This window comes from Adiantum capillus-veneris, chromosome 11 (genome assembly GCF_014529385.1).
Source record: "Adiantum capillus-veneris isolate H3 chromosome 11, ASM1452938v2, whole genome shotgun sequence".
NCBI lineage: Eukaryota > Viridiplantae > Streptophyta > Polypodiopsida > Polypodiales > Pteridaceae > Adiantum > Adiantum capillus-veneris.
The window spans coordinates 11,928,451-11,955,876 of NC_140941.1; the positions used below are offsets into that span (position 1 = coordinate 11,928,451).

A 27,426-nucleotide genomic window follows, 5' to 3' on the forward strand; every position below is an offset into this window, starting at 1 on the left:
AGGTTGTGGGCTGATATTGCCTAGAAGTCGAAATCGAGATGCAAAGTGAGGGCCTCTCTCCAGCTGCAATCACCTACGCGCAGGCATCTGGAAGGCATGTGGCTCTGTCGCGCTTTTTTAATCGTTGCAGTCAAATTTTAGATGTGAAGTGAGGGCCTCTCTCATGATGCAATCACCTACGCAGGCATAGATGCAATCACCTACACAAGCATCACATGTCGCAAGTTTTTTAATCACACGTCAATCACAAGCGTTGACAACTTTCAAATCTATCATGCTCCCTATCAGGTGTTCTGTTTGCAATGTCAGCAGATGCAAAGCGAGGGCCTCTGTTTAGATGCAATTACCTATGCATGCATCTTGAAGGCATGTGGCTCTATGCAAGAAAAAAGATGTCATGATTTGCATTCTCTTTGTCGATATGTATGCTAAATGCGGTGTGCTTGAGAAAGCGTAAAAAGTGTTGGAGGACTTTCCTGTCCTGAATGTCTCTACAGATGCAATCACCTACGCAGGCATAGATGCAATCACCTACACAAGCATCACATGTTGCAAGATTTTTTAATCACACGTCGATGACAGGCGTTGACGACTTTCAAACCTATTATGCTACCTAGTAAGTGTTCTGTTCGCAATGTAACAGATGCGAAGCGAGGGCCTTTGTTTCGATGCAATCACCTATGCATGCATCTTGAAGGCATGTGGCTCTACGCAAGATGCTGATATGGGCACAAAAACTCAGAAGTATATTGTGAGTCGAAGGCTATTGAAGAAAGATGTCGTGCTTGGCACTGTCTTGGTCGATCAGTATGCAAAGTGAGGGTTTCTCTCCGATGCAATTACCTTTGCACGTATCTTGAAGGCATGTGGCTCTACACAAGATATTGATATGGGCACAAAAACTCAGAAGTATATAGTGAGTGGAGGCTATTGAAGAAAGATGTCGTGCTTGGCAGTATTGTCTTGGTCGTCCAGTGCTCAGCGCTACATCAAAATAAACAAAATTCCCTTGCCAATGGCTTTTATTATGCCAAGTGTTCTTGACTCTTGCCTGCGTGCTTTTCGCACGACGCTTTTTTGATCATCCGATATAATAACATTAGCACAAAATCGACGCAGTTTCAGTACTGCACTTGCTTCTCGACCCCTAATTGCTTGTCACAAGTAAGTCTCTCTCTTTCTCTCTAACATATACCCAATTTTCGTTTTGACTCTCTCTTTCACAAAGATGGACAGGAGAGACGGCGCCTGCGTGCAACTGAAGGGAGCTGTGTGTTGTGTGTGTGTGTGTGTGTGAAGCAAAGCCGAAAACCATGGAAACGGAAGCACAAATAGAGTATAGCCTTTGTAGGCTGATGCATGCAGAGAAAGTGAGTGCAAATGGGTTCATTGTCGTCACAAAAGCCTGGAAGATGAGAATCCATTGCCACCGTTCTCGGCTCTCAGAGCAGTTGCGCTGCTTCGTTGAAGGTTGCTTGAAGCAGAGAAAGAAACATCTTTGTAGGAGTCGATAGAGGCGGGGACTTGCTTGAGCTTGGGTGCGGGGGGTTTCCCCTGTTCGACCGCATGGACCCCGATCTGGTGATGGAAAGCAATACAAAGAAGTTGGTCCGTGTTCGTTGTTTATTTAATTAAGTGCAGTTTATGCTAGTAATTACAGGCGGAATTTTCTCCTTCCAGAGGAAGTAAAAACGATGATTGAGGTTGTTGGAGAAGAATGTCGTGCTTGGCAATGCTATACATGTATGCTAATTGTGGTGTACTTTGGAAAGCACAACAAGTTTTGGATATCGCATCCCTGGCCTCTCAGTAACCCACGGGGCACACTCAGGAGCAATTCGATCTTCTCCACAAGCAGTTCGCAGGTTACAGAGCTTGTTGGCCAGTATGTATGTTAAGTGCGGTGCACTTGTCAGGGCACAACAAGTTGTTGATGAGCTTCCAATCCGAGATGTCGTCGGTCGGACTGCACTTATTGCAGGATATGCCCGACATGGGCAGGGTCACGAAATTAAAAAGAGCTTGCTAAGATTTCAATATGGGTCTCTCCCTGCCCCCCAAGTTTGTCTTCTAGAGGTTCTCGTTTTCTCTTACCCTCGGACTCTGCGGCTAACGAAGCACTCTAATTGAGGTCTCTTGAGATAGTTTCCTACGACGTTAAAATTCTCTTAGCCTTAGCACATGGTGGATTTGACCACCGACCCGGCAGCTCTTCGACGTAGAAGGACTGGCTGGCTGAAGCATTGATATTGAGCACAAGGAGAGACCCCGCTGCTGTGCAGCCACATGTAACTGGATGGTGTTTCTCACACGTGGCAAGGGGTGTTCTGATTGGTGCGGCCAAGGAAAGAGTGGCTGGCCGTAGAGGAGGAGCCTTGACTCTTTTCGGCCATCCGGCCAGCAAAACTGCATGCCACGTCGGATGACAGAGCAACCGGCCGGACTGAGCGCACTCATGTGCTCATTCCATCTCCTTCTTGTTCTCTCTCTCGAGAGGGGCGGCCATTAGATACTATACTCATACTCATACTCATACTCATACTGATACTCATTTGTAACTGTCACAAAAAGAAGGGGTAAGAAGGCAGGTAAAAAGTATTGGAAGTACGCAGAGGAGAAGAGAGACGTTGAAAGTGGGGAGAGTGTGTGGGAGAAGCTAGAGTCAAGAGCCTTTTGAAACAGTGCTGCGCTTCTTTCTCACAAGTAGACTCTGCTCTTCTCTCTCTCTCTCTCTCTCTCTCTCTCTCTCTCTCTCTCTCTCTCTCTCTCGCGCAGCGTTACTCCCATCATTTTTCCTCACGCTTCCTGTTCAAGGATAACCTCATGCTGCTATATTCCGTGAAGTTTCCTTCGAAATCAAATTCATGGACGGAAGAGTAGCCGAAGGGATTATCCCTGCTTCATCTAGTAGACCCACAAGAGCAGGGCGCCTTAATCTACCTGAAGGAGTCTCTCTGCGCTTGGACACCATTCCTGGTGGGCCTCGGTCTCCATTGAAGCAGCAGCAGGGGAAGTCAGGTTTAGGGGCAGGTCTTCGCAGCAGTGAGGGGAGCCCATCTCCATCGCGCACCTCATACAGTGATCGTTTCATACCAAGCAGGTCCGCTTCAAACTTAAGCTGCTTTGCATTACAAGATAAGTCGCAGTCCTGTCCCAGCAATGGAGATGCTGGTGGTGGAGGGGGATTCGGGGGGCGTGAAGATGGCACAGCAGCTTATTCAATGCTTCTCAGAACAGAGCTTTTTGGTGCGGAACCAGGTGCACTTTCCCCCTCTACACCCGAAAAAGCCATGGCCTTGGGTTCCAGAGAGCTTATGAAGGGCTCTCCCTTGAGTCCAAGTAAGAATATGTTCAGATTTATGACCACTGCTAGCTCAACTCCAAAACCAGAATCTCCCTACTCGCTCTCACCTGTAGGTATCGATGGGGCTCTCTCTGGCACTGTCACTAGCCCAAGAAAGGCCCCTCGCAAGATTCCCCGCTCTCCATATAAGGTTGGTACCACAATGGTTGGCTTGTCTGCTACACAAACTTAAACGCAACTGCATGGAGAGCACGTGCCTACGTGATGCCTGGAAAACAAGCATGGCACACACATATACATGCCATCTCCGTTTGTTGACAATCTGGCATGTTGTGTGTGAATACCAAGAGGTGCCAGTCTTTAAAGGATTTAAGGATTTATAACTATCATGGGGTTGCATATGGAGGTTATATTTCTGCAGTGGTTCTACTTCTGTTTAGCTTATTGAATCGAGGCTATATGTTGATGTCAGGTACTTGATGCTCCTGCACTACAAGATGATTTTTATCTTAATCTGGTAGACTGGGCATCACACAATGTGCTATCAGTGGGCTTGGGCACCTGTGTATACCTTTGGAGTGCGTGTACAAGCAAGGTGGGTATAATACCCAAATTCGTGATTAACCAGCAGTTGTAGCATGTGCCGATATCATTTTTAGTCTGGCATCCTGAAATGAACTTTTGGCAGGTGACAAAATTATGTGACTTAGGTCCAAGTGATACTGTTTGCTCGGTTGGGTGGACTCAACGAGGATCGTTCCTTGCAGTTGGTACGAACCTTGGGGAGGTTCAGGTGTGTTTGTATGGTTCAAAGTACTTTAATTTTATGATGCTTAGGTAGCTGCATGCAATGACCTTGCTCCTTGGTTATGCGTGAATTTCGAAGTTCTCTGTCTGTAGCAAGTGAAGTCACATCAATGAAATCAAGACTTTCAAATGCAAGAATTGTTAAGTGCCAGTTTTGCATTATTTGTTATGTTTTGTGTGTTTTTGTTTGGTTGGGTAAGGTTGTTTGCTCATGCAATGGAGCGTAACTAAATAATTGAGTATGTTGTGGAGGCACAAATGCCCAAATGGATGTCCAAGCTAAAGAATCCATGTGAAAATATATGGCTGATGGTGCCTTTTTTAGATTTGGGATGCAGCTCGTTGTAAGAAGGTAAGGACTATGGGAGGTCACCGGACTCGTGTAGGATGTTTAGCATGGAGCTTGAATATCCTGTCATCTGGAAGCCGGGATCGTAGCATCCTGCAGCGTGATATTCGGGCCTCGGACGACTTTGTTAGCAAGCTTACTGGGCACAAGTCTGAAGTAAGCAGTTGTTTGCTTTTTACTTGTCATTAAAGCTAGTAACTTAATTTTAGCTCATGGCCTACATGGGCATGCACTTACGGTTTATCTGCTCTAGGTATGTGGACTTAAGTGGTCTTATGATGACCGTGAACTTGCATCAGGAGGCAATGATAATCAGGTCAGTGTATTGTAGTCTACTCGCTTGAGAGTATTTTAAAAATGTTCTGATGCTAAGTTGAATGCACTTTGAGCGAAAGCTACAGTATAATTTTGAATCACCTCTCTTGAACTGGTATTAGGACCAACCTGCCTGAAACAATCCTTTTTTGACTCAACCTAGTATTTGGTTCTCTCAGCTTCTTGTATGGGGCCCCCAAGGAACACAGCCCATGCTAAGATTTAGTGAGCATACGGCTGCTGTAAAGGCCATTGCTTGGTCTCCCCACCAACATGGACTACTCGCTTCAGGTGGTGGTACAGCTGACAGGTGCATACGCTTTTGGAACACTGCGGCAAATACGCAATTGAATTGTGTGGACACAGGAAGCCAGGTAACGTTGCGTGAGCTCCAAAATCTTCTGAACATTTGGTATTGAACATGTTTGGATGAATAGATCGGTGAAGGACAATGGCTGAATTTTGTAGGTTTGCAACCTCGTATGGTCGAAAAATGTCAATGAGCTTGTGAGCACACATGGTTACTCTCAAAACCAAATTGTTGTCTGGCGGTATCCGGCTATGTCGAAGGCAAGGAGATGTTTGGGTAGTTGGTCGTTGCATGGATTCTCTTGGGTGTTTCTGATGAAGTTCCTTTTGTGATGTTTTGTCCAGCTGGCAATGTTGACAGGGCATACTTTCAGAGTTCTTTATCTTGCCATTTCACCAGATGGTCAGGTAAATTCCCCCCTTCTATATCGATATGTCACTTGTAAAAGCGCTCAGCACGTAGATCGTTGGTAAGCGTCTATTTGTTTGTGTGGAGAAGCATTGGTTGGCACCCTTTTTATATAAGGGTAAGCGTCTATTTGTTTGTCTGGAGAAGCATTGGTTGGCACCCTTAGTTGTTTAGAAATGCTCAATTGGCTCTTCAAATTTGCTTGAGGATGTTGAATTCCAAGAGGCAGCATAAAGACCTTGTTGTAAGCTTGAACGTTGTATAAGGGGCAGGGGGAGAGCGGGAGCATAGATTGATGTCTAGCTCTATGCCCACTACTAAGCAACAATGATTACAATGTGTAACCATGTGTGCTTATTTTTGGTATCACTTGTGATAGAGCTCAATTCAACGATTTTGCACCTACTCTTGGGTAGTGATGGGTGAGTAGGGGTGTTGTAGTTGTTGTCCAAACTATGTATGATAAAGTGATTGTGTTATTTTTCTTATATGGATAAGTAGTAAAGTTAAGGTTGCATGTTTTCAAGGTCTTGTTAAATTAGGTTGTGTATCAATTATTCTAGGTCTATAGGATCTCATTTTAGTCTAAAGCTTTTCGCTGTCGTCTTATGTATGTGGTATGAGTTTGAAACCTAGGAATTAAGTTTTTTGCATCATCTTGCCCTTATTGGTTGACCTTTCACTCTGTCGTTGAAGATCTTGTAGCTTCCACGTGCTTTGGAGAGCTCGGTACACTCATCATGTTGTGGCATTGAACAAATGTGACACATGTCTTCTCTTTCTTTGCCCTCATTGTTTTGGATATCTCCTCCTTGAATGTCAATGACCTCGTTAGCGCAAGAAGCATAGCCATCTTGTGCATGGGCCATCATCCCGTGCATGCTTAAGACCTCTTGCTTTAGGTAGTACCTCTCCAACTGCTTCTCAAGGTTAACCTTTAGGAAAGAAGCCAATGGTAGAAAGCAACTCAAAACCGTTGGTTGTACAATCTGTAGATGGTTTTTAGTCCTTGTCCTCGAATGTCCATAACCTTGTAAGCAAGGCATAGCCATCCCGTGCATGGGCCATCATCTTTTCTACGCTTAAGGCCTTTAGCTTAAGGCAATACTGCTTCTCAAAAGGTTGACCATTAGAAAAGAAGCCATTATTGGTAGAAAGCTGTATTTGTTCTTCATCTGCAGGTGAATTCAAGTTGCCAGAACATGTGCCCATAAGTGGGTTTCAAGCATAGAAAAGCAAACATCAAATTGCCCCGGTGTCTGTGCTACATGTCCACATTGCAATTAGTCAACCACCATTGCTATGCATTTCCCTTTAGAGGGGGGTTGCTTTCCTGATCTTTGAGGCTTCTATGAAATTGGCCCTACAGAAAGTGGTGTCAAACGGTTGCATGAAAGAAAACGCATATTGAGGCCTAGAGAAAGTGTGAAACTTGATGTTGTGCCCTATTTTATAATCCTTTTGCGTCTCCATCAAAGTCAACTGATCATATACATCAGGTTAGAGAATAATGTTGCCCTCCATGCCAGAAGTTATCCCAAAGGTAGCGGGATGGGAGAAAGCGTGAAACTTTATGTTGTGGCCTCTTTTGTAATCCTTTTGCGTCTCCATCAAAGGCCATGATCATACACATTAGGCTAGAAAATAATGTTGCCCTCCGTACCAAAAATTGTCTCAAAGGTAGCAGTCATCCCTCTTCTATACATGCCATTGTTCCCATCTTGGTGGAGTTTACAAGGGTATCCCTACATGCCTTGTATCGTCTTGTACATCCCCCTTTGAGCCAGGAAACTTGGGTCCATAGTACCAAAAAGCCCGTGCCATAAGGTCCAAATTCTCCAATATATAGGGTCTGACTTCCTCAAGAGGCATCACAAACTGATTCTTTGATGTCGTGTCAGTTGCATATGTTGCTTTTGCCACTTATGACTTGCTACCGAGTTGGATCCTTTTTGTTGCTTTTACCTCAGGTTTTTCTTTTAGCTGAGGGTTGATTACCTCCTTCCATTGTTAGATAATTGTGTTCATTGATTGAATCTTCATGTGCTTTCCATAAAATGGAGGCAAGAAAGTGATCCATGAGGATCTTGACTTTGGCTTCTTGAGCCTTGGCTTGATCAACTGGATTAGGGAGTGCCGCGGGCTGCCCTATTTGGTCGTCGTCAAAGGAGTGAAGTGGCTCCCCTCTTGTGCAACATGGACAACAACATATTCAACCCACTCAAGGAATAGATGTTGCTAAATATCCAAAAGCCTAAAGATATAGCTTCAAATCGAGGAGAATTTGCGAAATCTTCCTCCCCAATCCACTTTGCATTGAGGGATGGAAAATCATGCCCTTGATTAAATCATCGATGGAGCTAGCTCACCCTTTTGTTCTTTCCTTGTGCCCTTGGACCTGTTGGTTGCAGTCCGGGCGCCCTGTCCATCGACACATCATTTGGATTCTTCAAAACTCTCTAATTAACTGCTCATTCTTTGGACACTTTATGAAGAGGTACCCATGTTGACCATAGCCATAATACTTGCAATACTCATCACAACACTACTGTCTCAATTTGGGCCCTGTGGGCTTCTTCTTGCCTCCCTTCTTTTTCTTGGAAGAATCTTTTCTCACTGGCTTGTCTGTTGGATAGGTCAAAGAACGGAAATTCATACTAAATCTTTCCTTGGCGTGTGCCATAAGCCTTTGAATGGTTCGTGACTTTTTCTTCAGGTAATACCGCCGGACCTCTTTAGGTAATCCGCAACAAAATCGCTCCACCTTCTCCTTAAAAGGGATCCTTTGAAAAGAAGCTACTTCCAAAAATCTGTACCAAAACCTCTAGCAGTACGCAATCAAAGTGTCTTCCTTTGTCATCCTCAGATAATGTCAAGCTGTGATGGCATCCTCTTCATACTCTTCCGTTAACCATGCTGAAGTGAAGATTCTTTTAAGCCTTACCCACGTCTTGAGTGCAATGCACAATCAACCACCATGTTTATACATTACCTTCCAAAAAAGACGCCGCCCTTTGTACCTTCGAGGTTTTTGAGAAACGTCCCCCAAAAAAAGCAATGTCAAATTGTTGTATGAATGAAAGAGCTCGATGGACACCTTGGAAGCTTGAAAAAGTGTCAAACTTTACTGCTTGACCCCATTCTTGAACTCTTTAGTCTTGTTTTCCCTGTTCTCACTATCTGAAACTATCAAAAGAGGACAAGGTCTCCTCCTCTAATCTGCTAGATTGCTCTCTAGACTTTTTCTTTTATCTGCCTTTCTTGCTCTTTCTCCGCTTCTTTCGCTTTTTCTCATCCTCACCGAAACTAGAGGAGGACGAAATGTTAGAACTTTCTGAAGACGAAGTAAAATCAGGGTGCTTCTTCGATCTGCTAGCCACCTCAAAAGTCGATTTTCGGTATAGATAGTTGTGGTAATCCTCTGGCTTGCTTTTCTTCCAAGAGTACTTTGTACTTCACATCAATTGATCAATCTTCTATTCAAGAGCTTCATCAAACTCTTGTCGCGAGTACAATTTTTGCTTTCCTGCACTTGGCTTTGCTTTCTACTTAAATGCTTACTTCAGCCTGGTGAATGGACGACATCTCACCATCCTGAGTAAACCTCTTCAAGTGGATGAGTCTTCGGGTACTTCACATATTTCAGGTCTTTGGAGTACTTGATCATTTTTTTCACACATGTGTAGTTGACGTTGGTACTCCGTTCATAGTGACAACCCGAAACGGAAACGATAGAAATGGAAACAGAAAGACTGGAGTTTCGGAGTTTCGACCTTGGTCAAAATGGTTAAGAAACGAGGTTTTTTATTTATTATAAAAAAAGCCAATATAATACTTAAAACAGGACGCCTAGAAAGATAAGTCAATGATCATAATTTCATGTCCTATAAAACTTCAAAATTTATATTACAAAAACTCAGAAACCTTCAACCTACGGTCTACAAGAAAGGTGCTGTAACGCATCTCCCTATTGTGCAAAATGTGTTGGTAGGCACTGTAGAGTTCTCGACCAAGCAGCTCCTAGTACTCCAAGAAGAAAGTCAGAAGATGCCTAGAAAGATAAGTCAATGATCATAATTTCATATTTTATAAAACTTCAAAATTTATATAACAAAAACTCAGAACCTTCAACCTACGGTCTACAAGAAAGGTGCTGTAACGTATCTCCTCATTGTGCAAAATGTGTTGGTAGGCACTATAGAGGTCTCGACCAAGCAGCTCCTAGTACTTCAAGAAGAAAGTAAGAGTGAAACCATCCTCCCTTGGGCAACTACTCCTTGAGAGTGCCCGGAGGGCTTCTTGTAGCTCTTCAGTCTCGACCAGGCACTCAAGCCCTACCTTTTCCCTTCAAATTGACTCTTAAAAAAAATAAGGATCAAAATGGAGTTTCTTTTGCTGTGTTTCCGTTTTGGGCCCTCAAAACGCTGTTTCTTGCTACTATGACTTAGTCTTGTTGAGATCACTCGTCGAGAGTTTGCCATGATCTCCCAAATCCTAGGAAGGAGGCTTGCTCCTATTGGAATCATCGTTTGTTTCTTGAGCTCCCCTGCTGGGATTGGGCTTTCCTCATCGCCCCGCAGACGAGTAGTCGGAGGGGTATTGTCGCTGTCGCCTAAAACCCATGTATGCTGCAAAAAAAGGATCGGATTCTCTCTAGAAGAAAAATTGCCTGAGCTGTGATACCACTATTACATGCTTGGACCCTCCAAGGAGAAGTCAATAGCAATGAACATACTGTATAAATAACTAAACTGAAAAGAGAGAGAGAGAGAGAGAGAGAGAGAGAGAGAGAGAGAGATGAAGCGGCAGAGTTCCAGATGCACAAGCCCCAAAGACCTGCTTCCCTTCTGGTATTTCTTTATTGATTACCAATCACAAAGGTACAACACCCGAGGGTGGTCCAACTCTCCACAATACTGCGTCCAGATGCTCTCAGAGAGTGGTCCAAGGGTCCGTAGAAACAGTTCAAGGGATGCCCAAAAGCTTCTCATCCAAAAGCACTGATCCCAAAAGCTCTAACCCCAAAAACTAGCGCCAAAAGCTAGAATCTGTATACAATTTGACGATTTGCGGGTCAGCCATTGAGGTCAACATGCTAATGCAATTTTTGAGATTTAAGCTTTACGTCAACACTTTTTAATTTTTGGGGCACTCGGATGATAACTTCAAGTTTGTAGGGGTTAGGTTTTTAAAACCCTAACCCCCTAGGTCCCTCATCTTTAGGGTACTACCACACACAACTTGTGACACGAGACTTGATGGGAGAACTTTTAGAAACAGAGAAACGCAGTTCTGAGCTACGTAGAGCTTGGGGCAAAGTGCATGATCAAGAGCGCTTGACCTTCTTTGACAGTGGTACAAGGGCCAAGTTTATCTCACCTAAGATGGTAGCACGCTTAAGAGATCCTCTAGTGCTTTGGTGCAAGCTCTCCAAGGAGATCTTCTCAAAAACAATCTTTATGAGACTTTAGGAGATTTAGACGGTCACTCCTAGCTCACACAAATTAGAAGAACTCTCAGAATCACTCCTCTCTTTGACAAGATCATGTAAGTAGAAATATGGTATTTCATTAATTTAGAAATTGCAGAAGCTGATACTGCTAGATCCATACACATACCCTATGGAGACACAATATGTCCCAAAAAGTGAATCTTCCTTTACCTTTTTTTTTCTCATGATCACCAACTTGTGCTCCCTCAATGCCTTGAAAACTCAAGACAAATGATCTCTATGCTTTGCTTCGGAATTTGGAAAAACGACGATATCATAATGTGCCCACTCACTGTCTATGATCTTTGAAAATCTTGTCCATCATCCCGTTGAACAATGCAAGGGCATTAGTGACACCAAACGCATCACTAAAAAATCATAAAATCCAAAAGGAGTATTGAACTCTGCCTTATGCACATCCTTTGGTGCAATCCTAATCTGATGATATCTACTATTCATATGGATTCTACTAAAACAAGTAGAACCATGTAACCTATTAAGTATATCATTGATCCTCGCAATCAAAAATCCAGTTTTGTAGTCTATGCGACCATCTGTCTTTTGCACTAGATGCACTGGTGAACAAAAAGGAAATGAGCTCAGTTAGATCCAACCTTTTTCCAAGAGCTTGTTGACTTGACTCATGATATCTTCCTGTTGTGCACGACTACTCTTGTAGGGAATTTTCTTTGGAGTCGTACTGCTTGGAATCAAATCAATTGTGTGATCCTTTGGTCGTTATGGGGGAAGCTCTTCAAGGCGACTTTTCAAAAAACAATCTTTATGAGACTTGAGGAAATCCAGACAGTTGCTCCCTAACTCAGATTAATTAGAAGCACTCTGAGACTCGATCCTCTCTCTAATAAAATTCGTGTAAGAAAAAATATGAGTTTTCTTTAATTTAGGAATGGTGGAAGTTAATATAAGAGGAAACAGACTTGCCTTTGAGTCTTACGTCAATCACAATATCTTAATCTTTAGAGTTCTCGGATGAAAATTTTTTGTCCAAGAATCCATGACAACCTTGTTTTTGTTGAGCCATGGAATACACAAAATAACATCACACCCCTCAAGTGGCATGATGAAAAGGTCGTCTTGTCCACTAACAATGCAAGCGAAGCTTGCCAATCAAAGTTGTCACTGTATTATCATATCCTTTGGGTCCCATCTCTTTAGTCTCTCCATCAAAATGGCGAATAACTCTCGAAGGGTTCGTCACGTAAGATGTGTTTTACTTTGAGGTTTTGATTGCTTTCTTTTCCATCTCTAATCCAACCAGTATCTCTAACTTTATCTCCTTCTCTAACCAAATCTATCTCTCTCTCCCTTACATTCTTTGCTAATCTATCTCTCCAACTATCTTGTTGTATAATCACCTATCTTAACATACACGATGACAACTTTCACCCTTTCCATAATGTACAATCTCTTAAGGTTAATTTGTGTTTTAAGTCAAAAAATTCACTTCCAACAAAGAACTGTATTTCTTTTTGGACCTGAAAGACTACAAGAAATTCTTCTCTCTCCACTCCCCATTATTCTAACTTATTCAATGTGCACATATTTATTTTTCTCTAGAAGGTGAGTTTGAACCATGAAGACTCACCTTCTATACACAACTCATTCCAATCGCTAGGCAAAATATATACATCTTTATGAGTACGGAATTACAACTTTAAAGAACAATTCGGGAAGACAAAGATTAGCCTCTATAAATGCGCGATGAATGCATCAATAAGTCCTTTCATCCTACCCTTGATTAGATATGATCAAAGCTTGGATGCTTTTATCATTGTCTTATTTTGAGAGTTCTATGTGTACATGAGAGGGTGAAGAGAGTCTTATATGGTTGCACTTTAAGTATTTACCACCAAACACCACACTTACATGGAGTTGATGATCACGCATTAGTGTGTGCAAGTGATGGAGCATGAGGAGATGTGTAGAGCTTGTGCTTTGGAGAGGGGCGAAGGCCTGTAGAGAAGAGGGCGCTATGGAACGAAGAAGAGGGAGAGAGAGAGCGCTACACAATTTGGGAAGGGAATAATTAAGTGAGCAAATGGGCTCACTTTCCCATTATTAAAAGTATAGGACCATTTTTAAGTTAGTGGCCAAGTTCAATGTGAACTTGGCTAAAGGTTAGTAACCTTTAAAACTGTACACAAAAGGGGGCCATTTGGGCCTTTAACCCAACAACCTCCCACTTAAAGGCATAAATGGGGCCTTTGAGCTACGTGACTCCCACCATCTGTATGCATAGATGATGATGTGCTTTGGATAAGCGCTCAGTGAGAGCATCTGCTGGATTTTGTGATGTATGGACCTTAACCAATGTAATAAGGCCATCCTCAAGCACTTCTCGAATGAAGTGATACCGCACATCAATATGCTTTGTGCGTGCATGAAACATGGCATTCTTTGCCAGATATATGGCACTCTGGCTATCATAACCAAGCATAGGTGCCTTGTCAGGCAAACCAAACTCACTGCATAGACGTGACAACCAAATGGCTTCTTTGGAAGCCTCAGTGGCTGAAATATATTCAGCCTCAGTGGTAGACAATGCAACGATTTATTGAAATCTAGAACACCATGAAATAGCAGCTCCTGCAAGAGTAAAGACATAGCCACTTGTGGATTTCCGTGTATCCACATCACCAGCCATGTCAGAGTCACAAAATCCCTTCAAATCCAATGGTCCTTTACCATAGCAGAGGCATTTGTTTTTAGTCCCTTTCAAGTACCTCATAATGGGCTTCACTACATCCCAATGCAACCTGCCTGGATTAGCCATAAACCGACTCACAACTCCCACTGCTTGGGCTATGTGAGGCCTAGTAGCAACCATAGCATACATAAGTGAACCACAAGTTGAAGCGTAAGGCACACTTTGCATGTCATTGGCTTCTTCCTTTGACTTGGGACAATCATTCTTGGAGATTTTGACATATGTCTGTAATGGCACGCCAAGAGGCTTTGCTTCAGTCATGTTAAATCTGTCCAATACATTTTCAATGTACTTTTCTTGCGACAAATACAATATGCGCTGGTCCCTTTGCCTTCTAACACGCACTCTATATGTTCAACTGCCCCAAGGTCTTCCATTGAAAATGTAGATTTGAGTTGCCCTTTAAGAGCATCAACAATGCTTCTTTTCTTTGCAGCTATCAACATATCATCCACATAGAGCACAAGAATGATAGGGCTTGCATCCTCATCACGTTTGGTATACAAACAATGGTCTGCATGGCTTCTTTGTAGCCATGTTTGAGCATGAAGCGGCCAATCTTCTTGTACCATTGTCTACATGATTGTTTCAGCCCATACAAGCTTCTATTGAGCATACATACCAAATGTTCCTTGCCAGGAATACCAAAACCCTCGGGTTGCTTCATGTAAAGCTCTTCCTCCACATCACCATGCAAGAAAGCGGTATGTACATCCATTTGGTCCATTTCCAAATCAAGAGCAGTCACTATGGCAAACAATACATGCAAAGTGGTCATCTTCACTACAGGAGAGAACACTTCCTGAAAGTCTATACCCTTGGTTTGAACATATCCCTTTGCAACTAACCTTGCCTTATACTTTGGTTTTGGATCAACCGACTTGATTTTATACACCCATTTGTTAGGAATAGCCTTCCTTCCTTTGGGCAATTCCACCTAATCCCAAGTATGATTAACATGCAAAGCTTTAATCTCTTCCTGCATAGCAAGCTCCCACTTGCCGCTGCGCTCACATGTCTTTGCCTCTTAATACGTAAGAGGCTCTCCCTCATCTATCAACATAATGTAATGCAAAGAGGGATCATATCTAGTCACAGCCCGTCTTGGAGGAGTAGACCGCCTCACCCGATGATCCACATTGTCCGGTAATGGGTTTACATCAGGTGGCATGATAAAATCATCAACAATGGGTTGCTGTACATCATTTTCAGCACCATTTCCAACATTGTTTCGTGGCTGCAAATGCCCTTCAGGAGCCTCAATTTACTGCCCAACATCTTCTGGCTCAAACACCACTGGATCATCTACATTTTCAGCCATATGTGGTGCATCCTGAGGGTCAAGAATAGGCCTAATAGGTGGTTGGTCATGCTGAAATTTGACCCTTTTATGGTCATGCTTTGAGGCACAATTGTTTTTAAGCAGCCTTGCCTCGTTAAAAAACAACATCCCGGCTGCGTACAACCCTTTTGAGCTGAGGTAACCAAATCCTTTAACCCATTTCGGCTTCTTCACCATATCCCATGAAAAGGCCTTTAATGGACTTGGCATCTAGTTTGCTCCTCAACTCAGGTCTTGCAACCAAAAATGCGTAAGTGATCATATGAAGCAGGCTTGCCAGACCAAACCTCTTCAGGGATGTCACCTTTCAAAGACATGTGAGGGGGTCGATTGCATATATGCACTGCAGTTTTCAAAGCTTCTCCCCAAAATCCATGAGAGAGATTAGCTGTGGACAACATGCATCTCACCCTCTCACAAAGTGTCCTATTGAATCTTTCAGCCACACCATTAGAAGAGGGGCTGTATGGTACAGTAAGCTCCCTTCCCTCTCAATGCCCAATTTTCACAAAATTTGTTAAATTCAGCACTTGTGAACTCCCCCCCATTGTTCGTATGCAAGCATTTTAGTTTTCTACCTGTTTGGGTAGTCACAAATGCATGAAATTTCTTAAACGCAGCAAAGGCTTCATCCTTAGATTTAAGCAAATAAACCCAAATTTTCCTAGAATGATCATCAACAAAGGAGACAAAATAGCATGCACTTCCCATAGACTTAGTAGGCATGCTACATACATTAGAATGTACAAGATGAAGTACACAAGATTTACGAGAGACGTCGGAGTAATAACAATGCTTTACTTGCTTGCCATATTGACATTCATTACAAAAGTCAAGCTTTGTGCCTTTAGCATCAAGCTTGTTCAAAGTACAAAGTTTAGAGAGGCCCTTTTGACTCATATGGCCAAGCCTCTTGTGCCATAACTCCCTGTGAGAATTAATTTCAGCCAATGCAATAAACTTGCCCATCATGGCCTTTCCATACATGTAGTAAAGTGTCCCTTTCTTTGTGCCCTTTACAATCAGCCTTGAGCCTTTAGTCATTTTCCATGATCCTCTCTCAAACAAGATGCTGTAACCATGCATATCCATCTGACCAACAGAAAGCAGACTCTTGTTGATTCCCGGTACATATCTAACATCATGCAAGACAAGCTCGTTTGTGCCATCTATGGAGAGATGCACAGTGCCAATACCCTCAATGGAACATGCATGATTGTTTCCAAGGTATACATGGCCATGCTTGCCTGCATCAAAAGTAGAGAAAGACTCCTTGATAGGAGTCACATGAAATGAAGCACCGGAACCAACTATCCAAGTTTGGGATAATGCATCATTGACAGTCAACAAAGCATCAATAAGATCTCTCTTGGTGATCTGCATGTCCTGTCAATGAACATTAAGAGAGGCATCAAGGTCATAAGCAGGCATCAAGGTCATAAGCATCATCATCTGACAAATTGGCACGCAAGATGTCCTCTACATCTGAGAGCTCCTCAATCACAACACTAGAAAGCACATTTGCCTTCTCTTTGTCCTTTGAGCTATCCTGTGTATCTGTCTTGACTTCCTTCTTCTCTTTCTTTTTGTCTCCGCCATTCTTTTTCCGTTCTAACTCGGCTTTGTAGTACCTGCAATCGGGTTTCTTGTGACCTTTCATGCCACACTGATATCAAGTCACATCACCCTTGCCTTTGCTGGCATTTCCTCTTTCCTTACCCTTACTCTTACTCCTTTGTGCATAAACATTCTTCTTCTCTGTCCTGTCTCTAACCATGTTGGCAGAGCTGCCTCCCTCTCCACTTGCTTTCCTCCTGATTTCCTCATTCAAGATAGAACCCCTAACACCATCAAAGGTCAAATTGGGGTTATTCGACAATGAAACCACCAATGTTTCCCATGAATCAGGTAAGGTCATAAGCAAGAAGATAGCTTTCAGCTTATTATCAAAAGGAGGCAAACCTGAATCTTATAACTTCGACAAAGTACGTGCGAACAACGACAAGTGCTCTGCAGCGCTCTTGGACTCATCTAGTTGCATGCCAACAAGTTTTCGCATCAAATGCACTTGGTTGACAGGCGTATACATCACCTTTAACTTCTCCCACACATTAAAAGTAGTTGTGAGACCTTTCAAATCAATGACAGTCTCATCGGTCATGGCCATTTTAATGGATGTAACTGAACTGCCTTCCTGTTCAGGCTAACCCATGCTTCGTCTGTCATATTCTGTGGCTTTACCTGTTCAAGTGCCCCTTCACAATCCTTAAGAAATAGGATTCTTTGGATGCTGTCTTTCCAAAGGTCGAAACCTGTTCCATCGAACCTCCTAATCTCGAATAGATTCTTCACATCCGAAGAAGATGGGGCCATAGTTGCACGAATATGACGGCTAATACGCTGAATTTTTGAGCAAAATGCACAAAAACCGGAGTATAATCTCACAGGAGTGTGCGCTACAGCTCCAAATGGTCACAGGAGCAATTTGGGGCAAAATGGATCGATTTAGGCACAAAAAACAATTTCTGAAATTTATGCGCATTAAATTTTAGCGAGTGAATTTGTGCTCATTTAGCTTCACAGGACATACGTAAGGCTAATGCACAGCCTTTAGAAGCACATATGAGCAAAAACCTCAATTTGTAGCATGAAATTGCACAAACTTGAGCCACAAATGTTCATACATAGCCAAAACTTGTCAAATGTGCGTAGATTGCATTAATTTGCACTTTCCCCAATGTAGACGCATCAAAAATGCACTTGCAAAAACGTGCGTAAATTTGAAATTTGTTGAAAACACCTCTTTTGGGACTCGCTTTTCGGCAATTTCTTTGTTTTCGGGTAGCGGGGACCTAGCAAAGATGTTCCCATACATGATTTGCAAAACCTGTATTTGCTGTCGTAACCTGTAATTTGCTGATTTTGACCTAATTTCAGCCTGTTTTAGGTCAATTTGACTTGTCGGGAGCCCTCTAGTGTCCGGGGACGAGTCCTTTGGCGATGAAATTGCAAAATCTCGTGTGAAAATCGACCTTCTTGGCTGAAAATCAGCGGTTGCAAGTTTGGGAGCAAACCCTAATTCGGCTCTCATACCAGTTGATGAGCGTGTAGTAGTGTGTGCAAGTGATGGAGCATGAGGAGATGTGTAGAGCTTGTGCTTTGGAGAGGGGCGAAGGCCCGCAAAGAAGAGGACGCTAGGGAACGAAGAAGAAGAGGGAGAAGTGAGCGTTACACAATTTTGGAAGGGAAAAATTTAGTGAGCAAATGGACTCACTTTCCCATTATTAAAAGTATAGGACCATTTTTAAGTTAGTGGCCAAGTTCAATGTGAACTTGGCCAAAGGTTAGTAGCCTTTAAATAGTAGCCTTTAAAACTATACACAAAAGGGGGCCATTTGGGCCTTTAATCCAACAGGAGTGAATCCTTTGCTATTTCTTCACAAGCTCTCACAACTAGAGGTCTGGTAGCTTCCTGGCAAGCACAACAGCTTCTCGACAACGTAATCTCTCTCTCTCTCTCTCTCTCTCTCTCTCTCTCTCGCATGCAAGACCGTGTAATGTAGTAATATTTGTATAGTATTAGTGTCCAATGTATAAAGATGACATCGAATACTCCAAACACTGCTCTTGCCTTGGTGCTGAACACTCAAGCCCTCTAATGATTCAACTTGGTTAGTGCCTAAACTATGATCTAACATGGTTCTTCATTTGCTTAAATTAATTTTAGTATTTAAAAAAACTAAAGATTGCAAATTACAAAGTACTCAATTCAACATTGTACTAGAAAAAATACTGTAGCGAAAAAAAAAAGATGTGCTTATTTATAGGAAGTCGTTTGTTGACTTGATCTCTTGAAAACTGTCGTCGGTTCTTCTTTCTATAGCAAGGCTAGCACACAAGTGAATTCTTTCTACTTTCCACTTGACTCCACTAAAATTTTGACCAAGAAGTGTACGCTCTTCAATTTCTAGTCCTTGGCTTATGTGATCCTACTTAGACTTGTGCTTCCTTGTCGAAATATGAAACTTGTGGTTATTGCCAACCATCCAAATCTCACCCTTTCCAATCAAAACTAAAAGTGGTTCCTCTTGAGATGTGCAAGTGCTATTTAATGAGATTTGGGCGGTCGTCTAAATCTCAACCTCTCCAATCAAAACTAAAAGTGGTTCCACTTGAGTTGTGCAAGTGCTATCTCTATTTTAGGAGGCCTATGGAAGTAGGTTTTGTGTTGCTTTTGAATTGCTGTAATGCGCTAAAACATGGTTTTTGCAAGAGAATTACACCCAAAGGCTCTTGATATTTGTATCCAAACTTATGTTGTACAATTATACTATTCTTCAGTATGCATTTTATATGAAATAGATAGGGAGAGGTGTAGATTTGGATGGTTGCCCAAAAATCACGTGTCACCATTGCTTATTCCCTCAAAACACAAATTTATGAGATGTTTAAATCTGTAAGATAGAATGAAAGCGAATGGAGATCTTGCATGAGCATTGTACAAAGGATACATGATATTTAGATGACCATCCAAATCGCAAGAATTCTATAGTTCAATTCTCTTACAATGGCTCTCCCCTTGTATGTATTCATCTATAGATTTCTTGATTTCTCAAAGTGAATACATACTGGCTGGTCGGACGTAAATGGCCATAGCTTATAAGAGCACTTAAATAATGAAATGTCCATAAATATGCTATCCTTTCGCATAACCCTTAGCTTTTTTCACATGTCACCTGCAATAAATATATCCTTTTCCATTTTCATTACATACCTCTCCGTTGAAAGCAGTTGCCAAGATAGGAATCTTCAAACGATACTTTTCAAAGAACAATGGTTAGTATTTTGTGTCGGAAATATCACACATTGAAAGAAAAAGTCATAAACTTAAACAACATTGCTTGTGCCTGCTGTCATCCACATACTGCATATTCTAGTGTCCCATACCACCACAAAAAGCAGTATATGTCTTACGCTGATGAATCAGGATATTTAAATCAATTCTCATAAATCTCAAGTCAAATCTCATAAACAATCTTACAGGTGCATGCCTACGTCCTTGGATGTTGGCCCCAGCAATGGGGTGCTACTACTAGATGGTGGCTATGGTCGGGTGGTTCATCCGATGTGTCCATAGGCGGTCTGTGTAGCTGAGAACCGGCTTGGCTGCAGGAAGGACCATGTGCACACCTATGGGTTGGTTTAAGTCGGACAACCTTAATTTCATGTAATTTTTTGATGAAATGTCGTTTATTTATCTTTTGTTCTTCTCATGAGTTGTAGGCGGTGAATTTACATACGTTGTTGTTTTTATGCTGAAATTCAGAGATTGAATTAAATTTACTTGCTTTTATGCAGTGAAACAGAGACACTAATAATTTCTAATCTGATTCCGATGAAAGTCAGAGGCACTGCCATCATCTCGAACTCTATCTCCCTTTCCGTTTATGACAGTATATTGAGCGTCTCTTATCCCCGCACCTCTCCCTTCTCCCAGTTTAATTACCTCTTTGTGTTTTGTGAGAAGCAAACGATGGGAAAAGAGAGAAAGAGAGAGAGAATGTTATCTCTGTGGTAAAAACGGGCACCTATAGGTAGAGAGCACACTGTGTGTGTGCAGCTCTTCACAAAGTCCAATGTGGACTCTTGCTTAGTGAATCCGAGAGGACACGTTGCCAGCTTGGAAAAGGGAGCGTTGCCAGAATTGCAAGTCAAGCAGAAGTGCGTTCCATTTTCGGGCATAACCGGAACGCGGTCCTAAATAGGCGGAATGGTTGGCCGAAACGTGAAATGTAAAAAAAACTATCCGTTTCAAGATTTTGAAAATCTGTTTGTTGGGCGCTTTTGAACGTTTTACGGGGGCGCGGGGGGGGGGGGGGGTATTCTTCTCTCCTATATAAACCCCAAAGCTCAAGCTCTTACTGTATAATATCATACTCCCTCAAGGCTCAAGCTTGAAGTTGCCTCAAGCCAATGTTGTCTCTCCCTCTCCCTTGGGCCTCAAGGCTCACTCTTCACCTCTCCATCTCTCCCTCTCTCGAGTCATCACCTCTCTTCCTTTCCCTTGAGCCTCAAGGCTCTAAGTCTCAAGGCTCAAGCTTGAGACTCCACCTCTCCCTTTCTCTCCATCGCTCCATCTCTCCCTCTCCCTCAACTTTCAAGTTTGAAGGCGCTCTCTCTGTCTCCCTCTCTGTCTGGCCTCAATGCTCAAGCTCGGAGCTCCATCCCCCCCCCCCCCCCCCCCCCCCCCCCCCCCCCCCTCTCTCTCTCAAGCTCCCTTCCTCTCTCGAGTCTCATCACGTATGGCACAAGCTTCTGCATCAAGCGTGAGCCCTTGGATGCCAAGATGTAAGGTGCAGTGGAAGTGAATGTTGAACTTTGCTCAAGATGAGTGCTCCAAACTGTGCTCAAGGATTCCTTTTACTTACGGAAGGGAGAGCCTTCCGTTCCTTAGTGACAGAGTGCAATGGACACAAACAAAGTGGATGAACACTTTGAATGAAGGTACATGAGATAGAGAGATAGAGAGAGAAGAATACGACACCAGAATGTTGTCAAACCCTCCTCCGAAGGCCCCATTCTCTATGGCGAGAGCGGTTTACGTATGATTGCACAAATCTCTACAATGCTTGGACTTGCCGACGATGTCGAAGACGATGAGGAGGACGACGAGACAGGCTGAAATCTGAAAATGCTAATGGCTGAAATCTGCAAATCTTTATTTGCTGAATTCTGACTCTATGTCGGTGACGACGTCGATGGCGACAATGTGACAACGACGCGTTGAAAACGCAGATGCTGAAATCTGCGTTTTCAGGGCTGAAACTGTAAACCTTGACGAATCTCACCGTGCGACGAGGATCTATTGCGGGAAGGCGAGATCTGCGAGGTTTGGGGGTTCTATTGCGATGCTTAACTGCTGAAAACTGAAAACGTTGGTCTACTTGTTGATCTTGTCGCGATGGAACTGCAAAACGCTAAGGGCTGAACTGCAATCCCAAAACGCTAGGGCTGAATGTCTTCCTGCGGTGGAAATCTGCTAAAGCGGGCTGATCTGTTGTGTGGTTGTGGAATCTGCTATCTTCTGTTGTCGCCGGGGGATCTGCTATCTCTAGGGCTGATCTGCTGTGTCTTGTGGTCGCTGAGGCTGATCTGCAATGCAAAAATGCCAAGGCTGATATGGGAAGAAAACACTAGGCTTTGCTGCTGTGCAAAAACGCTAGGTTGGTCTTGGGGGGTCCTGTTGAGAAGGTTCCTGTTCAACCGGAGCTCGTGCTGCCTCTTCTGCCAGAAAGTGCTAGCGGTAAATTTGCCCTACCTAGTTCCCAACAAAAGTCACCTAAAAATAATAAGTGAAAAATGTCAAAAATAGGGAAAATAGGTCTATGCATTGTAAAAATGCTCCTGATGGGTTCTGATGGAAATCTGATGATCATGCTGTGTGCAACCAGAGGATATGCATCTAATCTAAGTGTCTGGACATGCACGGTCTACAAAAGTGCCAAATCACTTCCTATTCTAGACTCACTTGACTGAATTGAACCCTGGTCATGCTGTAGCTTGTCCACGGACACGTAGGGTTGGATGTGTCACGTGACATCCCCTCCTTTTCAAAGTGAGGTACTGGTACTGAACTGTATGGCGTCGAGGGAGATTGTCAACAATATCCGGGATCCTGGAAAGGACTCTTCATCGGCCCACTCTGACGTGTGGGTCGAGCGATACTTGAACTTCATAAAGGTCTGCAACGCTTGCTTTCTTTGGGCCGCGCCGAAAGCGACAATCTTCTGTGGCTACAAACAATGCTTCAACTTCGTCCATAGTCATGCGTCTACCGTCTTCAAGAGTCTCCGAGGCTGAAAATTCCTGAAACCACTCTCAACACAAAACATGAACATACCCATTCCATGTAAAGTGATTGGAAAAATACTATTTCTTCGAAAACACTTTTCATGCAATGTAGATGAACATATAGACGGAGTGCCAAACTGTTCTTCAAACACACGCAAACAATGTAATTGAAACGACTTTCTGATCTAAATCAATCAACTGTGGTAAAACACAATGTTAATGCCGATGCTTGTTGCTCAATCCTTCTTGTGCTCTCTCTACGACTGTGTCGTGCCAAGGAAGAGACATGGAACGTGACTTCCTTGAATGCATACTTTTCAGCTTTCCATGAGAAATTCACATACATCCGTGCTCATTCATGAGTGAATCGTGCTCAACGTACAATATGGCATGCCTATGAAAAGGGATCACATAAAGACGTTGACTAAAATACGGGAAACGATCACGAATGAACCACTCGAACAATGCGTGCCTTACTAATCATTCGAACACATAATACTTCTTGTGAGGGTTCTGTGGACCTAGGCTCGAGAGCCAAGATTGGTTCTTCCTGAGGGGGTTCAGGCTCGAGAGCCAAGATCGGTTCTTCATGATCGATCGTATCTGCAATGAGGTTAGCTTCACTAGAGAAAGTATCAACTAACACATCATCCTTGTGAAGAATCACATCATCTTCATGCAAATCATCATGCTTGTGAGAAATCACATCTTGATCATCATGCAAATCATCATGCTTGTCCTTATCATCCAAATCATCATGCTCATCATTATCATGCAATTCATCATGCTTATCATCATGCAAATCCTGTGTCATGCTTTGGAGAAGAACAGATTGAGAGAGTCTCCTTTCCCGAATCTCTTGCATCCGTGCCTGCACTCGAGAAAGGAGTCGCAACATTTCTTGCATTCTTGCTTTGTTCTCGCGATCAAATTTCGCTTCTCTTTCATTGCGCTCACGCGCTATGGTTGCCATTCTTTCTTCGTACTTAACTTCCTTGCTTCGCGCTCTAACTTCCTTGCTTCGCGTTCTAACTTGCTGTCCATAAACATCTGCTCCAACTCCTCCATAGGAGTTAGTGCAATCCTTGGCGTAGATAGGGAAGGGGGAGGTTCGGAAAAACCTCCTGGTGGGGATTCTTCTTCGCCACCTCCATGCTCGTCACCTTCATGCAAAGTATCCATACCGCTTCGGGTGATGACCATCCATTGAAGTCTTGGGTTCTTAAAGTTCACAAGGAACTTGGGTTCTTGTGGGTCTTGGGGTCTTGGGTTCTTGGGGGTCTTGAGGTTCTTGAGTTCTTGAGGTTCTTCTTGAGCTTGCAATCTGTGTTAGAGAAGGATCTTCTCTTCACCAGAGTTCTACTCTTTCCCGCGGGCGCACCCCTTGGCGGCCTTGCGCTCACACCAAGGTTGCTTTTTCCCACCTCACGTCGATTGGCCGGCTGCTAAGTGCACGGTCCGCTCTCAATGAGTGAAAAGAGGCACAAGGGGAGGTTGGACAAGCCCTTATTTCTTGGGATTCGTGTTACTCTTCAAAACCACGATTAGGAATCGACACGCCCAAGAGGACTTGGGTTACAAATAAATCTTGTGGTTCCTTTCTTGAGTGATATAGAACACTGCCAAAGCTCTGATACCAATGTAAGGTCAGTGGAAGTGAATGCCTAGGGGGTGTAGAATAAGGTTGATACTTACCTTTACTATGGGTGCATGTGTGTCACCCAGTAGCAGTCCTTGGTGTTAATATAGGGGTGTCCTACGTTATCACTAGATGCTATTAACTTGTGACATCGCGGACCACTAGGGGATGTAGAATAAGGTTGATACTTAACTTTACTATGGGTGCATGTGTGTCACCCAGTAGCAGTCCTTGGTGTTAATAGACGGGTGTCCTACCTTATCACCAGATGCTATTAACTTGTGACATCGAGGACCACTAGGGGATGTAGAATAGTCACCCAATAGCAGTCCTTGGTGTTAGTAGAGGGATGTCCTAGCATCTAGGAGATACTACACAAATAATGGAGCGTCTTGTGGATGGCTATTGTGACTTTTTACGTTTTACTCTCCACGGAGGATGTCATAGCATCTATTAATCTAGTAGAAACATGGATTTGTTGTCTTGTGGAGTGCTGCAGTGAGGTTTTAAACTGCTAAGCTTTTACATGTGACTTTGGGCATGCTTCTTGATTCATGTGCGTATGTTGATGTGAAAACTCTGTTTGTAGCCTAATCTATAAAATTCAAATTTCAGACAATTGTGACTGGTGCGGGGGATGAGACTCTTAGATTTTGGACAGTTTTTCCGTCTCCAAAGTCGCAGGTGACAACTACTTTTCAGCAGCTTTTGCTTACGAGTATTTGCAATTGAGTTGTATATAAAGCGAGCTATTCCGAGCGCGTATTAACCGGGTCTCTGTTTTCAATCTCTTTAGAGTGCCGTTCGTGATACAGGAGTTTGGTCATTGGGGCGTACCAACATAAGATAACTGGCTTTCTAGTAAGGGGCACATTGCCCCCCAACACATTGCTTTGTTTGGGCATTTTGAAAATGCTCAGCAGCACTACATACAATGGGCATTTACCCAACTTACGGCAACAGAAAACGAGGTTTGAATTTTGTAGTGTATAACATACAGATGTTGTGTCTTGGAGATGGCCTTAAAGCCTTCTTACTCTTCCATGTAAATGTGCCTTCACATATTCATTTTATTCATTCATTGTGGAACACTTAATCTGGAAGCCGAGCTTCTACCTAACCCATAGATTCTTTGTTTAATCTTGGTAATCTGGTTAGCTCAATTTTCAATTGCTTCGATGTCGAAAGTTATTTAACTCATTGATATCAGTATCTCGAATTAAGTTGCTTCAATTGCAGGTTTTGAAGACACCCTGGAAGATTCAATCTGGTTTGCTACTTGTATCGCTAGTTGTGCATCAGTACACAAACTAGCCACTTGTTTGCAATTCTACTAAGCTTAAGCAAGGTTTATAGGGAGAGCAGAATTGGTATGTCCTCTGTTTCGACAGACTACACCTTTTTAGAAGAGGGATATGAATGTATTGCCTCCTTTTATGTGGATTCAAGGAGTTTATACTGATCAAATGGTGCTACACACTTGAAGAAATCATTCAATCAAGTAGGCCTTAAGAATTAGTGGGGCTCTTAATAAAAGCATGCTCATGTTTAGTAAAATAAAGGTTTGGAGAGTAACATCCAATTATTCATGTTCTACTAGGCTCAGCTTTATGTGGAATGGCTACAAATTGGACCTCTGGTAGAGCTGAGACTTGCATAGTGCAAGAAGCTCAAAGATGCGAATCATTATATAAGGTTTTGAAATGAACAAGGCAGTGACATGTACAAGTTTGAGGAAGCAAACGAAGGAGACATGGTATTAGTAGTAATGGTTGAATTACCAATTTATGCGTATCAAATTAGTTGAAAAGTAATTGTCCACTAGAGACTATGTTAGTAATAATGATGCATGTTGTTGAACTGAAGGAGACTAGGTAGATATGACAATGGTCATTTTCCAAACTTAAAATCTACCAAAATGGTCGTACATAGTAACTAGAATTAAGATCTAGGTTGAATGGATAAAAACATAATGTAACTTGGAGTAGGCCTCAAATATGGTGATGAAACACTTGAAAGTCTAGACTTTTAGCACCTCCCAATCCTCCACTTTGGAGGATGTGGCAATCCAAATGTGAAGCTCCAGTGTGAAAGAAACACCATTCCTTTTATCGTGGATACATGCACATCGCTTGAAGACAATGGAAATTCAACGGCCATCAAGCACAATTGCATATTGCATGTGACTATCAAGTAAGTGGGCTATTAAGAAGGGGAGGAAAGGACAAACTATTCGGAAAGTTTGAAGGGCAAGATGAAAAAGTTCAGATAGATGAACTAGTCGGAAAGTTGGAGAGCAATATAACGTGAAGGCATCTCCTTGAATTTGTCGAGTCGGTCCTAGTTTCTCCTAGGGACAAGAGTGAGGGCAGCTTTGTAGCTGTACTAGGCTATAGTAAAATTGTTTTCTCATGTCGGGATGTATTGAGCCATGTTTAGCTTAGGGTTTTGGCTCAGTTCGATGGCCATGATTAGTTGCTTGCAGACTTAGGTATCCCACTTGTTTGTGTGTTCCCAATGCCGTAGGGGTCCTTGTGCTCTGTCTCTCCTAGTTTTCCCTATTTTAGGTCGTGGGATGCTGAAGAGTGGGTCAACAACAGCTTGGGCTTGGGACCATATATATGGGGGAGCAGTAGTGAGTGCTTTTTCTCTCCTTTGCCTTCCTGTTTAGTTCACATTACTAACGGATGGGCTCAATCAAAATATTTGATGCTGAATTAGCACTAAATTCACTTGGGTTGTGTGTCCTTTAAGTGGGGTTGTGTGTTGAAGCTCCCCGCTCTTGTCGGGTGTGGAAACAAAGTTCTTTCTTTTTTCTCCAACCACTTTCCATTATCCTGTAGCCCACCCTATCATCGAGTAACATGAGAGAGCAAAACCTT

At 42.9% G+C, this 27,426-nt stretch overlaps 1 protein-coding gene across 1 annotated transcript; it reads left to right on the forward strand.

Moving 5' to 3' along the window:
• The first annotated feature begins 2,628 nt into the window (after nucleotides 1-2,628).
• On the forward strand, nucleotides 2,629-26,021 carry LOC147446892 (B-type cell cycle switch protein ccs52A-like). Its single transcript, XM_086522837.1, has 13 exons — nucleotides 2,629-3,494; nucleotides 3,777-3,899; nucleotides 3,993-4,097; nucleotides 4,437-4,616; nucleotides 4,714-4,776; nucleotides 4,955-5,149; nucleotides 5,244-5,345; nucleotides 5,430-5,492; nucleotides 25,160-25,228; nucleotides 25,341-25,377; nucleotides 25,465-25,515; nucleotides 25,784-25,814; nucleotides 25,901-26,021. Exons 1-13 carry the CDS (start codon nucleotides 2,865-2,867, stop codon nucleotides 26,004-26,006), a joined length of 1,755 nt encoding a protein of 584 aa, XP_086378963.1. The 5' UTR covers nucleotides 2,629-2,864; the 3' UTR covers nucleotides 26,007-26,021.
• The last annotated feature ends 1,405 nt before the right edge of the window (nucleotides 26,022-27,426 follow it).